Raw genomic sequence first — 21982 nt, forward strand, 5'->3', positions numbered from 1 at the left:
TAGGTGGCTTTGCACGGTTTGGTTATGTGTTTGACAATTGCCAGCGAATTGTGGTTTTTTGTGATCTCCGACTTTAAAGTGAAATATAACGGTATGTATTTCGAATTTTTGTCCATTTCTTATGAATTCTAGTGCCATGTTGAATTATCAATAAGAAATGTCTATAAATATAGTTTTTTTTTTTTAAATCGAAATTTTTTGGTGGTTTTGCTTTTCGACCACCGTACTTGAGGTAATTTTTTTAGTCTTACAACATGGTTATTCTGATTTTATAATTTTACAGATACACCATGCCGAAGAAAGGTCTTCGCCAAGAAGAAATCGCAGGAATACTTTTAGAAGAGATACCTTCTGATGATGACAGTTGTTATGGGTGCTCAGACAATGAGGAAGAGGATCTACAGGAGGAGCATCTAGCAAATGTCACAGTTAGCGCCTATTCGGACGATGATGATGATGAACTGCCCCTATCTTGTGTGAGGAATCAAATCCCGGCGTCTTCTTCATCTACCACACTCGATCACCCTATAGCAGGCACATCCAGCCCTTCTGGTTCACAATCACCATCTACTTTTGATTTTCATCTTTCGCGTACGCGTAACCAACCAGTATCGTCTTCTCCATCTGCCCAGTATAGTCCTAATATCTCAATGTCCGTTTTGTCATCCACCGCAGCTGTTCCAGGCACAACTGCATCTACACCTGTCATACCTGCGATTATAGTCGTGCCTAAATGGAGCCGTACGTTCAATACCGCCCTCCCTGGTGAATTTCGTGAAGAAACAGGACTACATAATGACTTTCTTACGATGGAAAATCCCACACCTTTGGAAATTTTTCTGAAATTTTGGACTCCTAGTTTGATTGAAAATATCTGCTTCCAGACCAATCTATACGCACAACAAGTCGGGAAAAATCACCAACCCACAATCGTTCAGGAAATTAAAAAATTCATTGCACTAAATTTAGTAATGGGAATTAAAAAATCCCCCAGTTATAGAGACTATTGGTCATCGTCCCCTGATTTACACGACCCCTATATTTCAAGATTTATGACAGTCCATAGGTTTGGCTGGCTGTTGTCAAACCTTCATCTCAACGACAATTCATTGATGCCTGCTAGAGGTCAACTTAATTTCGATAAAGTATATAAAATAAGGCCTTTGTTGAACTGCTTGTCAGACACCTTTGATCGAAATTACAAGCCATCACCTACTTTGGCAATTGACGAGAGCATGGTCAAATTCAAAGGCCGCAGCACATTGAAGCAATACATGCCCAAAAAACCCATTAAAAGAGGCTATAAGATCTGGATGATGTGTGCAGAAAATGGATACAACTTAAAATTTGAAATATACACAGGAAAAATTGGTGACTACGCTGAGTCTAACTTAGGGCCAAGAGTTGTCTTAAATTTTTGTCAATCTATTCAAGGTCGTAACTACATAGTTTACTTTGATAATTATTTTAATTGCTACCCCCTACAAAAACAGCTGAAAGATATGAATATTCGCTCATGTGGAACTGTCCAATCAACCAGAAAATATTTGCCTAAGATGAAGGATGATAAAAACCTAAAAAGAGGTGAATATGACTGGTACGTGAGTGATACAGGAATTTCCATGATAAAATGGAGAGATAGAAGAGCTGTACACCTCCTTTCAAACTTTCACAACCCAAAGGATGCCATGCATGTCAACCGTAAAGAGAAAACTGGTGAGATCACAAGGGTGCCATGTCCGTTGGCTCTAAATAATTATAACAACTGCATGAATTATGTGGACAAGTTTTATCAAAAGAAGGCGGCTTACTCGATAAACAGAAAGTCTAAAAAATGGTGGCATCGTTTATTTTTCCACTTTTTAGATGCAACAATTGTAAATTCTTACATTGTTTACACAGAGCTCTGCAAGTTGGGTAAGGCTGACAAAGACAATCCATTGAGGCTCAAAGATTTCAGGAGGCAAGTTTACAGAGGACTTTTGGCTGAAGAGAAGCTGAAATGCACCAAAAAGCGTGGGTCCACATCGGAGGTGGTGGAAATTAAGAGACATAAGCCTTACGTGGACCCTGAAATACGTCTGAAAAATAGCGCCCACCGGCCAGAACATACTACTTCACGTCGTTGTGCGAATTGTAGTACAAAAGACAGGCCCATACGTTCCAACTGGCTATGTTGTGTTTGCAAAGTACCCCTTTGTGTAAAAAAAGATAAAAACTGTTTTGAAAATTTCCACAATTAGTCATATAAAATGGCCTTTTTTATTTCTAATAAACTTTTGATTTGAACCTAATATTTTTTTCCCATGTGTACTGTGGTATAAAATTTTGACCACCTCATTCCTGAAAAGCCTTCAGTCCAATTTTTTTTAAATATTTTTTCTCGTTATTATAAGTTACATCAATTGATTAAAAAAAAAAAAAAGGTAAAAAATAAGAAAAAAAAGTTCGTACCTCAAGGAGTTAAAACAAGAGGAAGGCTACAGTCTACATAAGATATAGAAAAAACTCTATGGAAAGCCTATGGTACATCAGCGAGTGTATTTTTATAAAATGGTTGGTCTGTGGTTGTGTTATGATAGTTATTCAGCCAAAAATATTTAGTTTATTTCTGTTCGAAAGTGGTTTTATGTTTTTATCATCAAAACAAGTGAATTTGTAAAAGAGCTACTTTTTATAAATAACTAGCAGTACCCCGCCACGCGTTGCTGTAGTTCAGTCTGTCTGTGTAGATAGAGAAACAATGGCGCATGTTTCGAATGGAACGTTGTGTCAAAATAACAAAGCAATCAGAAGAACTTTCGGAGATTTAAGATTTTGAACAAACTAATGTTTTCGTTTTTATTTATATAAATAGATTTGCAGAGAAGGGACTTTAAAGTCTTGAATTAGTCTGATAGTGGGGGGTAATTAAAAATATTTTTTATTAATATTTTGTGGAATGTTTTGAATGTACCCCCCCCCCCCGAGATTGATTCAGGGAGAAATAAATGGTTCTACTCTAAAATTAAATGTGTTTCTTGGCCCGTTGTCCCACGGGTCGGTAAGGAATCGACATAAACCGAGTGCTATAAAACCCTGTGTCGTTTGATTACTGATCCGTGGGACGTCGAGCTTATCATTTAAAAAAACTATACAATCATTTTGTTATCCTTTGTACTGTTTGTAATTTCACTTAGGGCCTATGCCAGCTTTGGGGTAGCTGTGTAGTGGTTCATTTTGAGGAAAGAAAGTCATTCTTGAAGAGGGTCTCGAAGAAACCCATATCTTAGGAGGGAACAAACACAGCCAAGCTGTAGAATTAAAAAGCTGTAGAAAAAAAAATCTTTGAAACAACCTGTTCTCGTGTGACAAATGTGATAACTGTGTAAAAATATTTGGCGGGTCTCACGGCTATGCGCCGGTGGCAAAGGATCTATGATGCTCGTTAACCGGAGCATCTTTCAATGAAATACTGGTACTTACTTGTAATACTTGTATACCAAATTCCACGGAAACACTCCAATAACAATCTGTATCTCTTAAACTTACTGGAGGTCTAGCACGGTCAGTCGATAAAGCCATATGTCATATATGGTCAACAATTGATAAGAAATGATCCCACGGCCGATAAACATATTTTAGGCCTCCATAGCATAAGATAAGCTTCGTTTAACTGTCAATATACACATCTTCTTTAATAATGTCGTTCGTTATGCAAAATTACTGGCTTATTAACGAACAGAGTTGAACTAACGAAGCTCTTAGAATTGGAAAAGAAGTCGTACATACGCGGTGAATTGAGGCGGGTATTGGTACCGCCGCCCCGAGAACTATTTATTACATAACCAACACCTCTGCCATATACCTATGACCACCCCAAGTGGTTCGCTTCGCTTGGTGACTGAGCAGGGGTGCCCGGTTCATCAGGTTTATCGGGGGCTGGGCGACATATGTGTTTTTTCCACCAACTGCAAGGAAGGGCGGATCGGGAGAGACTGGTTGACGGAGACCTTTTGACCTCTCCAGCAGGACTCTCTCGGAACATTGCCTCGCACCACAGTGGGAGGGATGGATTCATAACTAACCCCCAGAATTAATAATAATTAATATTCATAACTATTCCACCCCTTGTACCTTTCTCCTTCCCAGAACTTCCCATCCTTCCTTTCCTAAAAAGACGCCCCACACAGCATCCCCAAAGAGGGGAACTATTTTTCTCCGGGCCTACTGTGTGAAGCTAATAGTAAGCATAATTTCTTCTGAAGTCATAAGATTTATTAGTAGATATTTAATACATGTTTACTTATAAAACAAATATATGGTTTTTGTACCGTTTTTTATATTTCAAATAAGGACTTATACAAAAAGGTCACTATCTCAATGACATTTCTGTTTTCAAATATTCTTCAGGCAGGTAGGTGCCATAATATTGTAAAAATGCAAATAAGGAAGTAAACACGACAATTTTACATAGAAAGTAATCTTTACTGAACAATTAAAACGGCCACCATTCTGAACCCAAAACTAAACATACAGACAGATGAAATGCAAAACGGTCGAGTTAAAACAGGACTTCTCAACGCTCAATTAGTAGTAACGACAAGTGATACAGAGTGCATGTCAAAAAATCGCTCCACAAAAATATCAAAAATTTGTAGATTATATTTCCTAATAACCATATAATTTGTCGTTAAATGTGTCCCCGAAGAACACTCTAGAGCAGTCATACTCCTAGCTCGGCGGGCCTCATGCGGCCCGCCGAGCTATTTTGTGCGGCCCTCCATACATTTAATATCAGGAACATGATTTACAAAATCTGGCAATCTATATCACGTTAATTTGAGATTAATTGCGACTTTGACGTACAGACGTTGAAACTCGAAGAGGATAGTATAAGTATAATATACTATCTATATAATATAATATTCTCTTAGAGTGTTGCTACTGCACACCATAACTGCACACGCTAGATCCATAGCTAGATCTATCTCTAAAGAACAAAAATTTGACAGACAAATATGCGCGCAAATAATTTTGCCCGTGGCAACACATAAAATTTTGACAGTTAACTACCAACTACTACCAACGAAGGCTATAATATAATATGATATAATATTTTTCGCAGCCGGAAATTTTCGAAAATGGAATTCCGTAGTTACCCCCCCCCCCCATGGATTTCGACAGCGAAGTTCTGTAACAATCCCCCCCCCATGGATTTCAAACATTTTGTGGGGAGCACTCATTTTGAATTTTTGTGTGGGGAATTATTATGTTTTACAGAAATTCTCTAACACCCCCCCCCCCCCCATGGATTTCGAATAATAAAAGGGGGAATCAAGCTCACACCGTTGGCGACACTGACCAGTATAGTGTTGCGGCCCGCGTAGCTTTACAAACATATGAATGTGGCCCGCAGAAGAAAAAGGTTGAGTATCACTGCTCTAGAGAATTTTTGACATGAATCTTTGGACATGATTTCGAAGTCTGCCCCAACAAAGGCAAAGCGGCTGTCTGTGCTACTTGTAGCCGTTTCAAGAAGCCGTCCAACCACACAACAGGTGACAGACAATGCCCGGCCCAGTTGGCTGCCATAAACGCTCAGGTCAGAATGACTGATTATGGCCGTTAACCCTCTCTTTACCATAGGTCAGATCAACCTCCAGAGATCTCGGGCAGCTACGCTCGAGGCGCTGAAGGTCATGTCCGACCTGAAAATCGACCTTATGCTCATCCAGGAGCAATACACCTGGCAAGGGAGAACACCAGTAAGTCATCCAGGGGCGGTGCTTGAAGTAGGCAGATCACCGGGGGCGGGTGTCCTGGTCAATACCACATTTATCAGCCTCCTCCTCCTGGTTGGCCTGTCGAACGAATACCAAACCTGTGTATCTATTAATTTTGGCCAGATAGAGATTATTTTAATCTCAGTCTACTTTAAATATAGCAACCCTGTCGGACCACACATTCTGAGCTTGACGCGCGCCCTTAACGCGCTTAAAGGCCGTAACATAGTTATTGGAGGTGACTTTAATGCTCGCTCCCCAATGTGGTTTGACGATAATAATCATAGAACGGAACGATCAGACGCCGTTGAGGATCTAATTGCTGCGCAAGGTCTATTACTATTAAATGAAAACTGTCACTTAACCACATTCGCAAACATACATGGGGAGAGCAACATAGATCTAACTCTTTGCTCTGGATCAGTTGCGACCAGGATGTCAAACTGGAAGGTCCATGATAGCGCAATTGTCTCCGATCATAGATTAATTACTTTTGCTGTGGGGGTCCAGAAGACCCATGCTCCGAAAACCTCCTGGAACTTCAAAACCACGGGCGAATTGGGATAACTTTGGGGAGGCTCTACGTGACACTCTAAGGGGATTTCACAACGTAGCAGCAAACGATCCGGATAATTTGGGGAATTACTTTAACGCAGCCGTTGTGTCAGCTGCTGAACGGTCTTTGGGAAGATCAAACCCAAAAACCGCTATTAGAACGCCGTGGTGGTCGAGTGAGTTGACTTTGCTGAAGGGGGACTATAAGAGGGCTTTTAGGGCACTTGGATCCCTAAAGAGGACTGGTGGCACGCAAGAGATGCTCACATCTCTTAAGACTCGTGTCAGTAGGGCCAGGAAAGCTTTCAAATTATCTATCCTCTCGGCAAAACGAACTGCATGGCACAATTGGGTAAAACAAGTGGGTAACGCCAACCCGTGGGAAATCCACAGCGCAATCGAAAAAACGGGAAAAGGTTCTGACCGGTATTTGACTAGCGTCATATCGGATAATCCCTCTGGGAACTCTGAGAGTACCGATGTGACCAGCACACTAAACACCTTGTTGGATAAATTAGTTCCATTAGACTCAGTAATCGGGGAAAACGACCACCACAAACAGATAAGAGCTCTGTCACGGCTTCAACCTAGGATCCTCGCCAGTGAGGATAGAACGCTAAAAGTAACTAAGGCTGAAATTGATGTTATAATTAAGGGTTTGGGTCCGAAGAAGGCACCAGGGCACGATCGTCTTAATGGTATAATAGCGAAGAACGTCTGGATCCATGCCAAGGAAGAGTTGTTCCAGGTTATGGAAACATGTCTGCGTAGAGGAGTTTTCCCTACGGAATGGAAGAGAGGTGTGCTCAAGATTATCCCAAAGGGAAACGACAAACTCAGGACGGACGTGAAGGCCTACCGTCCAATCACCCTTTTGCCTGTTTTCAGCAAAATTTTGGAAACACTAATAAATAACAGGTTGCAGCAATATCTTTCACCAGCATGTGAGCGACAATTTGGCTTCGTCCCTGGGAAATCTACCGAGCACGCCATTATGTATGCGCTTGAATGGGTGAAGGTCTGTCCAAAGAAGTATGTCATTGGAATCTTCTTAGATATAACTGGTGCCTTCGATCACGCGTGGTGGCCGATGTTGATCACCAAAATTAAAAATAGAGGCTGCCCACCAGACCTTTTTAAAATCAACTGCGATTACTTAAATGATCGCACAATAGAGATCGTTTATGGTGATCAGAAAATAGTGCGTAAGGTTGATAAGGGATGCCCACAAGGCTCCATATTGGCACCTAAATATTGGAATATAAATTTTGATGACTCCTCCAGGTTACCCTTTCCTGAAGGATGCACATCGGTCGACTACGCTGATGATAAGTTGTATCTGGTCTCGGGGGACAGCAGAAGGGAAGTGGAAAGAAAGGCTGAAGAAGGTTTGCGAGCAATCCTCAGTTGGGGTGAGAGGAACAAGTTGAACTTTGCCCCCCAAAAGACCGTGGGACTCTTGATGAAAGGCACCCTCAGTAGAGGAAGAAATCCTTTCATCAGAATGGGAGCCTCCACTATTCAATTTGCAGACTCTGTCAAATATCTTGGTGTAACACTAGATCGATCGTCTTCCTTTTTAACTCATGTTAAAGAGGTCTCCAGCAAGGCCCAGGCCCTCTTCTTGAAACTGAGAAGAATCTCTACAGCTGAGTGGGGGTTGCGATCCCCAGCGCTGCGACTACTTTATAGGGGTACATACGTGGCGCAAGTCTCGTATGCTGCCTCTGTGTGGGAGCACCGTTTGGGGAATTCGCTTATACTCTCGGCTCTCAAGAGGGGTCAGCGAACCCCCTTGCTGGCGCTCTCCGGTGCTTATAGAACCGTTGCTTCAGACGCTTTGCCCGTGTTGGCCGGTATTTTGCCAATCGATCTAGAAATTAGGGAGGTTTTAACGAAGAAAAAGTTGACCAGGGGACTCCCCGCTACCCATCTCGGCGTAACTCTTACGCCAGGCGGTGTCGGGACTCTTCCTGGACTGCTTAGACAAATGAGTGATTTGTCACTCAACGAGTGGCAATCTCGCTGGGATAGGTCGAATATGGGAAGATGGACTTTCTCCTTCTTCCCATCAGTTAAAATCAGAATGGAAGGAGCCCACATTAAATTGGATCATCACATGACCCAAATTTTGTCAGGACATGGTGAGTTCAGGGGGAGACTACATAGACTCTCCCTGTCCCCACATCCAAACTGCGCGTGTGGTAGTTCTGATCAAACCGCTGAGCACATTTTGTGGCACTGTGAGATTATGATGGATGCAAGAGATGAATTATTGGCCGGTTTGGAAGTAACAACGAGACCGGTTTGGAACTCCGATCTCGTCTCGAACAAAGTGAATTTCGAGTGTCTGAGGAAGTATACAAAGATCTGGGTTGAGAGATGGTCTGATCTTAGAGTCGAGTACTAGACTAAAATCGATAGCTTTAACGCCAGGTGTTGCTCCTGGACACAATGGACTACGAGACAATTGTTTTCATGTACATATTTATAACTGTTTTTTTTTCTTTTTCTTTCTGTTTATTTACTGTATTAATTAGCATTCTACAAATTTTCTGTTCCTGATTATACTAATGTTTATTATTTGCATCTAATGTTTACTTTCTATCTCTTATTGCAGGTTATTTTGGATATTTTGTAACAGACTGATTCTGCTTATAATTTTTTTAAGATTTTCTTTTATTTTTATACACTGCTTTGTATCTTGTTCTTTCTTTTCTACTATAGAGTGACCTGCTTGCTGGTAGTAGCACTGAACTTATATTTTTCTTGTGTCAGTCCGGCGTACCCCAACTCTGGGGTGACAGAAGACCTCGTCCGTGCATATCAAACTTCAAGATCAAATCACGATGAGGGATCTGTGTCATCGTCTGCTCGCAGCGCCTCCCCTGAGGTCAGGAACTGGACTGAGGATGGGCCGAACGTGGATCGGCAACCTTCCGCCCTGCCTCCAGGTATTCCGACGCTTTCTCCTCATGGTCTTCGGGATATTCCCAACCCCAACTCACACTTCTCGTCGAGGCACAACCGGTTTCCTGGCTTAGGGGCGCGGAACCTGATTCTCGTGAAGCCAATCCAACGCCCAGCTTTCTCTCCCTAGGTCTGCCTGTTAGTGGGTATCGACACCCCCTTCACCACAGAAAGAGGCGCATACTTTACCATTTTTCTTTTTTGTTCTCTTTGTAGGTGGCTGTGTATTATTTTAATTCTTCTCTACCTATTGTTGACATTTTGTAAATGTGTTTTTATTATATTAACCAAGTAGAATAGAACTTACTAAAATTATTAAAACACAGCACTTGCATACTGCGAATAACATCGTATGCATGGACATTTTGGAGGTCTTGTTTTGAAATTTTAAATGTAGATTCGTTTTTTAAAAAATTAGCGTCCTTGCGAGAGCTCTGAAGGGGTACCATCAGTACCTAAAACAGGGCGGGGAAGTGGTGGGCCTCCTCCAAAATGCTCTAGAGAATTGTCGAATTTTGTGAAATCTATAAAGTCTCATTTATATTTTACAAATGTTTTAAACTAACTGTGAAGTGTCAGAGTGTTGTTGCTTGCTCATATTTGCACTGGGTTTGAAGATATCTAGTAGGGGTGAACGAATTATATTTGTTTGTTCATTAATTAGAATAGCTTTCGGATTATTAGAGTTTTTGTTAATTTCTAACTGCTCTAAAAGATTCAGTTTACGGCCTTTATTTTGTACGTGTAACGGAGTTGGTTTATTATTATCATTAAGTGAGTGATTTTCATCTAAGAGATGTTTGGCAAATTGAGATTGCATTTTATTATTATTTTTTTAAAGTGCTCTATGAAGTACTTAATTATGCTATTAAAATAACTCTATGAGTCATCGTTTGGGAATAACTAACATAAAGACATTCAGTCAAATTTAAACATTACACTAATTGGGGAAACTTTACTCGGGTAATAACCATTAATAATTTCTAACATTTTACTCAGAAATCAATTAAGAAATCAGTAAATGAAATTAAAATACCTACCTAGAAATAATATAAATGTATCGTCTGTAAGTGGGCTACCCACAGTTTGATAATGCCTTCAGAGGGCGAAACAGCTGTCATGCGTAATAATAATTACACAGCAGAACTTGTTTAAAAATAAACTGTTTTTATAAACCCAATAACAATATTATTGAATATATAAAAAATAAAAAAATAAAATGGAGTTCTACAAATTAAACTAACAATAAATAAAAAACAGAAATTTTAATGTTAAGTGAAACATGTATAACTAGTGATATTTACGATTCTGAAGTATCATTTATTGGGTATTCAACTGTAAGATGCGAATCATTTAGTCGGCATACAGGAGGAGTTCTTATGATTATTAAAAATAGTATATCATTTAAAATAATATCAAATGAAGTGTCTGATGAAAAAAATACATGGATACTGGCAGTGCAAACAAGAAAAAACTTTATTAAAGGAACATACGCTGTATTATTCTGAAGTAATTCCCTATAACTTGCCAGGATATATAACTATTTCATCCCAATGTAAACATACTGGTCACGATGGAATCACTTTATTTATAAAAAATTGTCTTAAAAAACCTGCCTTCGAAATTCTAGACTTTAAAACAGCTAACGCAATCAAATTAACATTTACCCATAGTAATTGTACTTATTTGCTATTAGCTATCTATAGATCACCTTCCTTAAATGAATCTCTATTCAATAATGAACTTAATTCACTTATAAAAATGACTAACAGAAATAACTTTAACTTTGCAATATTAACTGGTGATATTAATATAAAAATTAATGAAAACAACAAAAGAACTAAATGTATAAGTGAATACTTAGATTGTTTGTCATATGCAGGATATCAATCATACATAAACTCACCAACAAGAGAAAATCTAAATAATTCCACGACTCTAGATCACATATTTATCAAAACACACAAACACGTTATAACTAAATCTTCAACTCTAAAAACAAACATTACTGACCACTACCCAAAATTCTACGGACACAACATCTTAACCACAAATTCAAAAGAATACTCTGAAATAAATGAAATTAATTACATCACATTAAACAATTTACTTCATTCAGAAAAATGGGACAACATACTATCAATAGCTTACCCAAATTCAGCATTAGAATTATTTTATAAAACTCTAGAAGCTTATATTTCCAAGAGTACAAATAAAATTGTCATCGCTAAGAGAATTTATAAAAAAATTAAACCTTGGATCACTGTAGGACTAATAGTCTCTATTAAACAAAGAGATAAATGATACAAAGAGATGTTAAATTATCAAAAAGCCTGTCAAAAAAATAACACAAGAATTATGCGTTTCATGAAAACGAAATATTTAATGTACAGAAATTTACTAAATAGGTTAATAAGAAATTGCAAAAAGAAGTATTATTGTGAACAAATTGATAGTGCAAAAAATGATACCAAAAAAACGTGGAATATTATTAACGAAATCACGAACAAAAAAAAAAGTATCAACCGATGTCAATGAGATTATAATAAATGAAAATATTATAACTGACACATCGACTATTGCAGAAAACTTTAACAACTTTTTTACAAATGTAGTAGATCAAGTACTTGAATCTTCTAGTAAAATTGATAATGCAATACCCGTAGACTCATCTTTACACTTAGACTCAACTAACGATTCAATTAACTCCTTAGAATATTTTTCACCCATCACAACTAGGGAATGCAATCTCGTTCTCGCGAGATCTCGGCCTTTTTTAGCGAGATTGATCTCGGACGAAAAAAGGGCAAGATCTCGCGAGTTTAACGAGATTGCACTCGAGCATAAAAACGTCTTATTCGAAGCGCGGACTGAGGGCTCGTACACTTCAACACGATACGAAGTCGTATCGTGCTACGGAGAGAGACAGAGCTAGTGCTAGACACGGACGGAGTTGCGATCCAGGTAGCGATCGCGGGACGAGGTGTCTCTCAGATTCGTTCGTGCGTGCGATTGGTCGAAAATTAAGCCGGGCGGCGCCGTGCAGACTGCAGCGTTATCAGCGCGCACTTGTTTACTTGTTTTGTTTACAGTTGTTGCTAGCTAACGTTTTACGTGTTTGAGTTTGATTTCATTCGAGTATTTTTTTAGTTATTTATGCAAAAAAAGTTTCTTACGTGATTTACGAGTGGAATAACGAACGATGTCGGCGAATATAGTTTATAAAGACTATGAGAGTGTGTCGGAGGTATGGAAATACTTTTTGAGAGCGGAAAATGAATTGAATGCTAAGTGCAAACTTTGTAAGAAGATTCTGAAAACCAAAGATCGATCTCCGCGTGGCTTATATGTGCATTTAAAATCGATTCATAAAACGGACACGAAAACGAAAAAAGTCATATCACCCCCGCCTTTGCCGTTGCCGCCACCATCACCAAATACTGGGGCTACTAATCAAAAAATGGAATTAGTAACAGCATCCGCATCTACGTCCAACGTTTGTCCAGAATCACCAGGATCGTCGGCACCAGCGCCACCAGCAAGTAAGAAGAGGCAAAAAATTACTGATCATTTCCTCCCGGTTGAAGATACTTCTATGGAAGAAAAAGTATCAAGAATGGTAGCCAAAGATGGACTTCCTTTCCGTGTTTTCTGTACTTCCAAAGATATGAGAGATCTCTTCAATTCTTCGGGACACAAATTGCCTATGTCCCCAAACACACTTGAACTTATAGTTTTGAATTATGGCATGACATTGAAAATGAAAATAATGCGTGAATTGGCTCAACTGAAGGAGAATGATCACAGATTTACGCTAACATTTGATGAGTGGACTTCTTCTATGAACAAGCGATACATGAATGTAAACGTACATACATTTTTGAACGGCAATGCTCTGTTTTGGAACTTGGGGCTGATTCGCGTCTTTGGAAGTATGCCTGCTGAAAGTGGTGTTAGTATTTTGAAAACAAAGTTAGTCGAATTCGGCCTTATTCTGGAAAAAGATATTATCAATATTACTACAGATGGGGCAAGTGTAATGAAAAAGTTGGGTCGATTGATATCATCTTCGCATCAGCTCTGCTATGCCCATGGAGTTCAACTTGGCATAATAGATATTATTTATAAAAAACAAACTGATGTTGACGAACCTGTGATAGAATCTGAAAATGAGGAAAACGACGATGAGATTCCTTTGGAAATGGACGAAATTTCTAGCACAGGCTCAGACTCAGAAGATGATGTTTTTCATTGCTCTATGCCTATAATAGAAGTAGACCTAGATGCAGAATATGCGGGTATTATTGAGAAAGTAAGGAAATTGGTGAAACTTTTTAAAAGATCACCTACTAAAAATGATACTCTTCAAATATACGTAAAGCAAGAATTTGGAAAAGATATTAAGTTACAACTTGATTGTAAAACTAGATAGTCGAGCCTAGCAGACATGATATCTACATTTATTAGAATCAAGCTGTGTGTCAGCAAAGCTTTGATCGACCTCAGCCTGGAAGCTGATCCGAACTTCTCTTTGAATGCGGAAGAACATGCGGTTTTAGCGAACTTAGACAAGGCATTTCAACCTGTAAAACTGGCTGTGGAGGTGTTATGTCGTCAAGATACAGACTTGGCTATCGCAGAAACAACACTTTGGTTTATGATTCGCAAACTGGAAGAGCTAAAAATCCATTGGCAGAAAAACTAGCTGGCTCCTTGAGAAAGCGCATTCTTGAGCGTCGGACGAATTTGACAGCATGCTCGTTGTATATTAGAGATCTAGCTAAATACCAAGCAGATAAAGAAGAGCTTGCGAAATACGGAACATTTAAATTGCCTCCGAAAAACGTGATTCGAACTGAAATTAAATCATTTATAGAGCGTTTGCATCCGCAATATAGTCTGATTAATTCACAAACACAGACAAATTCAGATCCATCTTGGTCGATCGCATCAACATCAGCTGCCACCGCTAATGATATAGCTGAATTTGATGATGACGATAATGATCCGCTTTCATCTCTTTCTGAGACACGCAAGAGTATTTCATTGCAAGAAGAACTTCAGGAAACATTGACTGCTGCGTTCAAAGAACCTAGAGACAGAAAACTAACTACGAATTCTCTGGAGGCATTAATCAAAAAGGAAATGAATTTATACGAGTCCGGGGGGTCAAAAGGCGAACTTTTACAGTTCGTGGATAACTGCCTGAGATCTGTGGTTCCAACTAGCGTTGAATCCGAAAGGGCCTTCTCAGCGGCTGGTTATCTGGCCAACAAAATAAGAAGCCGTTTAGCAGACGATTCTTTGGACATTTTGTGCTTATTAAGGAGCTATTTTCAAAATAATTCGTAATAATGGCTTGTGATTTGACCTGAACAAATTTTTCATTTGATTGGTATATTTTGTTAATTAATGTGTAATTTCTAATAGTCTATTCGTGAAAATAAATGTTTATCTTATAATACTTGTAGTTTTTATTATTTTTTTCCTAATTTATTCAAATATTGTGATTATTTGCAAAAATAAACACACAAGACTGCCAATCTCGCGAGATCTCGAAATTGCCGAGATCTGGCGGTACTAGATTCATAAACTCGCGGGATCTCGCTTGAGCCCCAATCTCGCGAGATTTGAATTCCCTAATCACAACAGATGAAATTGATAAACACATTGACGGTCTAACAAATTCTACAGGAATTGATGGTTTATCAGGTAACACACTAAAAAATATAAAACATTACATTTTAACTCCATTGCTACATATTTTTAATATATCCTTAAAAGAGGGACATTTTCCCGAACAATTAAAAACCTCTATCATAATACCAATTCATAAATCAGGAGAAACGCACATATTAGACAACTACAGACCTATTTCCTTGGTCTCAAACCTCTCAAAAATATTTGAAAAATGTATCAAAAATAGAATAATGAATTACCTAGAACAAAACAAAATTCTGTCCCAAAATCAATATGGCTTCGGAACAAAACTAAGCACTGAAGATGCAATATTCGATCTGACTAAAAAATTATACACATCTGTTGATCAAAATAAAAAGAGTTTAGCTATATTCCTAGACTTAAGAAAAGCTTTTGATACGGTAAATCACAATCTACTTATTAAAAAAATGAATAAAATAGGTTTAAAAAATGATACACTAATAATTCTTACTAGCTATCTCAAAGACAGAAAACAAAAAACAAAAATAGGGGATTTTTATAGTACTGAAACAGGAATAAAAAAATGGATTACCACAGGGAACTGTGCTTGGCCCAATTCTCTTTTTAATATACATAAACGATTTATGTGATGTTATAATCCCTGGTAAAATTGTATCTTACGCAGATGATACAGTAATAATAGTGAATGGAAAATCCTGGCCTGAAACTTTTTTGAAGGCAACAAAATGTATCACATATGTCTCATTATGGCTAAATAGTAATAGACTCTTCTTAAACTATAATAAAACATTTTACGTAACCTTTTCTAAAAATAGTAAAAATAAACCCCCTAATAACCTTAAAATTCGAATACATAACGTTAACTGTAATCAAGAAATATGCTCATCTTGCTTTGAACTCGGAAAAGTTGAAAAGATTAAATATTTAGGTATTGTTATTGATACAAAATTAAATTGGCAGTCACAAATTAATAATACCGTCTGTAAATTAAGATATCTTACATACACATTTTACAGACTAAAAGAAGTGCTCAATGTGCTCAAAAACTGAAAATTATTTATTTTTCTTTGGTGCAATCTTCACTCATATACGGAATAATAGGATGGGGCGGTGCGCTTAATGCACATATCAAACCTTTACAAATAATTCAAAATTATATCATCAAAGTTATGTATAGTCGGAAAAGAACATTTTCAACGGATGAGTTATACAAAGAATCTAAACTATTCTGTCTCCGTAAACTATTTATTTTGCAAACTATGAAATACATCTTGAAAAACAAAAAGAAATTCGAAATAAATGAAAACAGAACCAACATTAGAAATAATAATGTATTTTATACTCCCCAAACGAACACAAAACAAATGCAAACACACTGCAGTTTCATTGGACCTCGTACTTTCAATCTTTTACCGAAAAATATTCAAGTGATACTAAACTTCCTCAATATTTAAAAGAATTAAAATTATGGCTTTTCGATACAGCAGTTGAAACTTTTTTATTTAATTTGTATCAATTTATGTTTCTCATAAAATATTCACCATATATTACACTAAACACTTATAACTTCACTATACACTATTATAAACACTTTTTATACAAAACGCTTATACAAAATGTAATCTTGTTTTTATTTTATATGCCCACAATTTGTTTATTTCTAGGTACAATAAAATAATAACTTAAATATATTACCCACGCACAGGCTGCGCCTTAGTGGGTTCCCATTATTCTTATTGATTTATATAATATTGTATGCAATGAATGTAAAAATTGGGAAAAATAAAGGAATTAAAAAAATAATAATAATAATAATTATATCACTCACCAAACCAAAGCCATTCAAAATTCTTAGATTTTTTCGAAAGTTGGTGTAATAAAAACATGAAAAATCAAGATATGTTTTATGTAACCGGTGACTTTAATATTGACATGAAAGCAAGAATACTAACAGTAATAGACTTCAAAGTTTAGTGAATAATCTAGGACTGAAACAACTTGTGACCAAACCAACTAGAATTTCAAATACATCAGCAAGCATTATTGACTTAGTCATAACAAATCATTTTTACTTGAATGTTAATGTTATGGATACTCCAAAAATATCTGACCACGAAAATATATTAACAATATTTGAAACGACCACAATTAAAAATGAATCAAGAGAAATTACATATAGAGATAAAAGGAAATATAATCAAACGCTGTTTTGTGAAACTAGAGTTAAAATTATGTCACAAAATTTAAATATGATGACAACCAAACATATAATAACATAAATAACAACCAAACAACATATAATATATAATACGTTAACAATGATGTATAAGCTTCAAAATAATATGCTCCCAAATTATCTGCAAAGAAATATTATGTACCATAAAAATGTTCACAATTATCCTACGAGAAGACGCAGAGATTTTAGGCTTCCCAAAACTAAACTTTCATGCACACAAAACAGCGCGTTTTATAAAGGGCAAAAACTTTATAATAACCTACCAAATGTCATAAAGGAAGCCCCAAGCCTTAGCACTTTTCGTAGGACATGTGCTTTATATGTAAAAAATAATTTTTGATTGTTGAACATACTCACCAATATTATTTTAGTCATCTAGATATCTTATATAATATAATTTTGTGTATTTATCTTTTTCTTTTAAAATGTAATTGCTATTTTTTGTATTTTTTTATATTTTCCTACTAGATGTATGAAAAAATTTGCATACATCTAAATAAAGATTCAAAAATAAATAAAAACAAATTCATTAAATTATGTGAGGTAAATTCACTAGTTTGTCGCTTATACCACGAGTTTCCAGACACCGTGTATACCACAAGTTTGTGAAATATCGTTTAAAATGCGCTTAAATCTTTAAAGTGAGATTGTTCAAATATCAAATATCAAATCATCGTTGCAGTCATTATTACAAGGAGTTGAATTTTTTAATGAAGAAACAATAAACTCACCTAATCCATGTAATGACGTATGCAGCGCACAGCACCCACCTGTCACTCAGTAATGTCACTGGACCCTTCCAGGAGATAGCTTCTCTCCGACCTGATCCAAGTCGTCCCTGGGAACACAACACATCTTCATATTAATCTCTAAGCAAGTGTTGTTTTAAATTGCTCAGAAAATATTTGCTGATTTTCATTTTTTCATTTGATTTGTTCAGTTTTTACTGCCAACCATCTGGAACCAGTGACACTATGGCATCCCAACCAACCATCTGGAACCAGTGACACTATGGCATCCCAACCAACCATCTGGAACCAGTGACACTATGGCATCCCAACCAACCAACTGGAACCAGTGATACTATGGCATCCCGAATTGCGGTATGTTGTGAGACTAAATGTAGTGGGAAGGGAAACGAGATGCGGAAAAGAAAAGTACCTGCCTATCCAGATATAATCACGTATGACCGTGTTAAAAATAAGGAAATTGTCACCTAACACGACTAAAGCCATTTCAAGCAGCGTTTCAGTTATGATTAAACTGTACTTGTACATTATATACTATTTTAAATGAATACATAATAACACAACGTGACCAGCACATACCGGGATTAGAACCCGCGTCCTCCGGATTCCTAGTCGTGTGCCCTGGACTGGCCGGAGATGGTAGGGCTATATCACTTGAAGTAAAATATCGTAAAACATCTCAGTATTGCCCCGGTGAAAGGCCATCAGAATGGAAACTTGGTTTGAAATAGCTTTAGCCGTGTTTAGTGGCCACCTGTTCCCCGCTTCACTACCTTCAGCCTCATAATAACATCTACCCTGATGATGGAAACTGTAATGCTGTCCGAAACTTTGGATAAAGAAGTAGGTAGCGCAACATGGCATAATACCCCAAAAAGAAATCACCGTAATTTAAAGAAGTAATTGACATGTTAGTTTGAGTGTATAATATGAATTGAAAAACAGTAAATCAAATTGAATATAAATATTTTAAATACACATGATTATTATTTATTATTTGATCCCGTGACCACTGAATCCAGAGCCAAGGATTTTACCCGCCCGCCGATGTTTTCAGAGAAAATTCAGATCTATGGCCTTAATTTTAATTTTTTTTAGTTCCTTTCTATTAATGGTCTTTCATTTTTGTTTAAAAAATGTAGTTTTTCTCCAACATACATTTAAATATTAATTTTCATTTAATAATTAATAATTACATTTAAAAAACCTTCGAAAGAATTTTTTTATATAATGTGTTCTAAACATGTCGTAAAATAAGTTTGAAGATTCGTTTCTTAAACATGATAAAACAAATATTGATTTGGAGAGAAACGTGCGTTACAAATTGATAACCACTTCTTTACCAACCAAGTTTGGAGATAACTCAAGGACAAAATAATGACACGTAGAAATTTAACATCCCCAAAATACATAAATGTATTGCAATGAATAAGCAAATAGTATGGAAGTACGCGTCTGTTTGAATGTTGCTTATTTCAAGAACGACGGTCTCTCGTGTCTAGGATGAATGCAGTTTGTATATACTTGACTGGCCACACACAAGGCAGCCAACATGATCTGCAATGTGTATTCAAGGGAACGTCCTAGGGCTCTATGGAAGTCAAATATCGTCGGCTGTGGAAGCCAGCCTCAAATGTGACTAGGGTACATGTGTGTGGATGCCTCAGTCCTCACGCACTTGTCGTGGCAGCCAGTAGAACTGGTGATATTGGCTGCTACAATCCCACAAAGACTGAGTTTCTGTGGACTGCTACAAGCAGACGTCAGCATATCATTGAAAACTCCCCAATAACCATTTCAGGAAGTGACATCACTCCAAAAACGTGCATCAAATTACTGGGTGTCAATCTGGACGCTAATTTTTCCCTTAAAACTCAGGTGAACAGAACTGTAAGCACGGGGTTCTTTCAATTAAGGCAAATTAAAGCAGTGCGGAGAAACCTGCCAACAGAGGCGACTAAATTGTTAGTCAATTCCTATGTTGTTTCACGTCTAGATTATTGCAACGGAATATATGCAAGTCTCCCCAAATGTCAAATCAACAAATTACAATCCGTTTTCAACGCCGCGGCAAGGCTTATCACCGGAGTATCTAAATACTCCCACATTTCAGAGCATCTCAATAATCTGCACTGGCTCAAATGTCCTGAAAGAATCCAGTTCAAGGTATGCTGGTTGGTATTTAAGTCACTTAACGGAATGGCTCCGGCTTACTTATCAGAATTGTGTATTCCAGAAGATTCCAATTCCCGACAGTCAACCCTTAGGTCAGCAACGTCATCAGCTATCGGAAGGTTGAAGGAACCAAAGCGCACACCAGATACTAAGTTCGGTGAGCGTGCTTTTGCCGTGTCAGGACCTAAAGCCTGGAATGGACTGCCACATGATTTGAGAATGATCGCAGACTCGACAGAATTTAGGTCTAAACTTAAAACGCACCTTTTCAGACAGTCGTATCCATAATTTCAGAAACCTCCACTTTCACAGTCGACGGCAATTTAAATTAACAAAATGTAAAAAAAAAATACTAAAAATAAAATAAAATAAATAAAAATAATAATTAAAAATAAATAAACAAAAATGATAACAACTAACAATTTGTAGGCTTTTTAAGACAGTTAAAATACAGTTAAATTAAATTAAAATAAAAACTATAGCAGACTTAAGGTCATGCGATGACCAGTGTTTTTTGATATAGTGTCCTCTGCGTGCAGTTTTATCTTTTATAAGCATAAACTTTTTAATATAAGTGTGTTTGTCGGAAGTGACTTGCCAGGTAAGTATGTTTTGGTATCTTTTCTAAATAACAAATGTAGATCCTAGGAAATAAATTGTACAGCGCCCTTGAGGTGATTTTTCACAAAAACGGCGCTCTACAAATTATCCAATTATTATTATAATTTTTTTTTTATGCTTCCGATTTTGTTGTCCGGGTTAAATCTTCCCCATAGGAAAAACTAAACCCTTCCACACACTTTTCCACAAATGATCATGTAGTCAATCAACATTATGCAAGTGCATTATATAAGTAAAATAAATACAAAACAATACAAGAACAACAACACGTCTCACCAGAGATCAAATGGGAAAAAAAAATCACCGACTCCAGATATTTTCATATCAGAGGGTTCGGCTCGGTAGAACTTCTAACAGGGCCTATAAATCCTACTGATCCCTCAACATAAATATTTAAAAAATCTTTCGTTATCCTACATGTTTTCAAAATGACCGACTTTTGCATCTTTATATATAAATTTTTTGATAGATCTAATACGCCTAAATTCTTACTTAGAGAGCTAGGTATAATGCCAGTAGCCGAAATAACGAATGGTAATATTTTTATAGTCTGAGAATGCCAAATTCTTTTTATTTCGTTTCCTAAATCTGTATATTTATTTTTTTATTTATTATTATTATTATTACAAGCTACAACTGGCTGCTACTTTATAGGGCGGGCGGCTGCCTGGTGCGCAGCCAGCCCAACTCTAAGGTCATGTGTTAATAGCAATGTTATATGGTTGTGAGTGATGAATACTTGGAACAGGTGGATGAGTTTGTTTAATACTCACATGTTAATAGCAATGTAATATAGTTGTGAGTGATGAATACTTGGAACAGGTGGATGAGTTTGTTTAATAGTCACATGTTAATAGCAATGTAATATAGTTGTGAGTGATGAATACTTGGAACAGGTGGATGAGTTTGTTTAATTGGGAAGTATGTTGAGGAGAGGCTTAGGACTATTTAAAATACAGCAAAAATCAGATATTTTATTAAAAATTGTATTTTTTTACCAGTATAATTAAGTTAGTTAATCAGCATTTTGAAAAGACGCAGAATTTGTTTATACCTACAGGACGTTAAATAATATAACTGGAGTATTTTTTCCATCAAGGGAGTTTCATATTATTTTTTATCAACTCGGCATCTTGACGCTTAGATGGTTTGGGCATGTAGAGCGGATAAACGAAGAAAGGAGTGTAAAGAGAACATACGACGTGGAAGTTACTTGAGTCGGGTCGGGT

General features: G+C 37.1%; 1 protein-coding gene across 2 annotated transcripts in view; it reads right to left on the reverse strand.

Moving 5' to 3' along the window:
* LOC149418548 (serine protease persephone-like) overlaps positions 1 to 21982 on the reverse strand; it is a 54615-nt gene that overhangs the window by 18418 nt on the left and 14215 nt on the right. For both annotated transcript variants that reach the window (XM_089638567.1, XM_089638566.1), the window contains one exon: positions 17940 to 18046. In XM_089638567.1, coding sequence (XP_089494693.1) covers positions 17940 to 18046 — 107 coding nt within the window. The remainder of the gene's footprint in view (positions 1 to 17939; positions 18047 to 21982) is intronic.

Source organism: Hesperophylax consimilis, chromosome 13 (assembly GCF_061612785.1).
Source record: "Hesperophylax consimilis isolate HC1 chromosome 13, BYU_Hcon_1.0, whole genome shotgun sequence".
In the NCBI taxonomy this organism is placed as follows: Eukaryota; Metazoa; Arthropoda; class Insecta; order Trichoptera; family Limnephilidae; genus Hesperophylax; species Hesperophylax consimilis.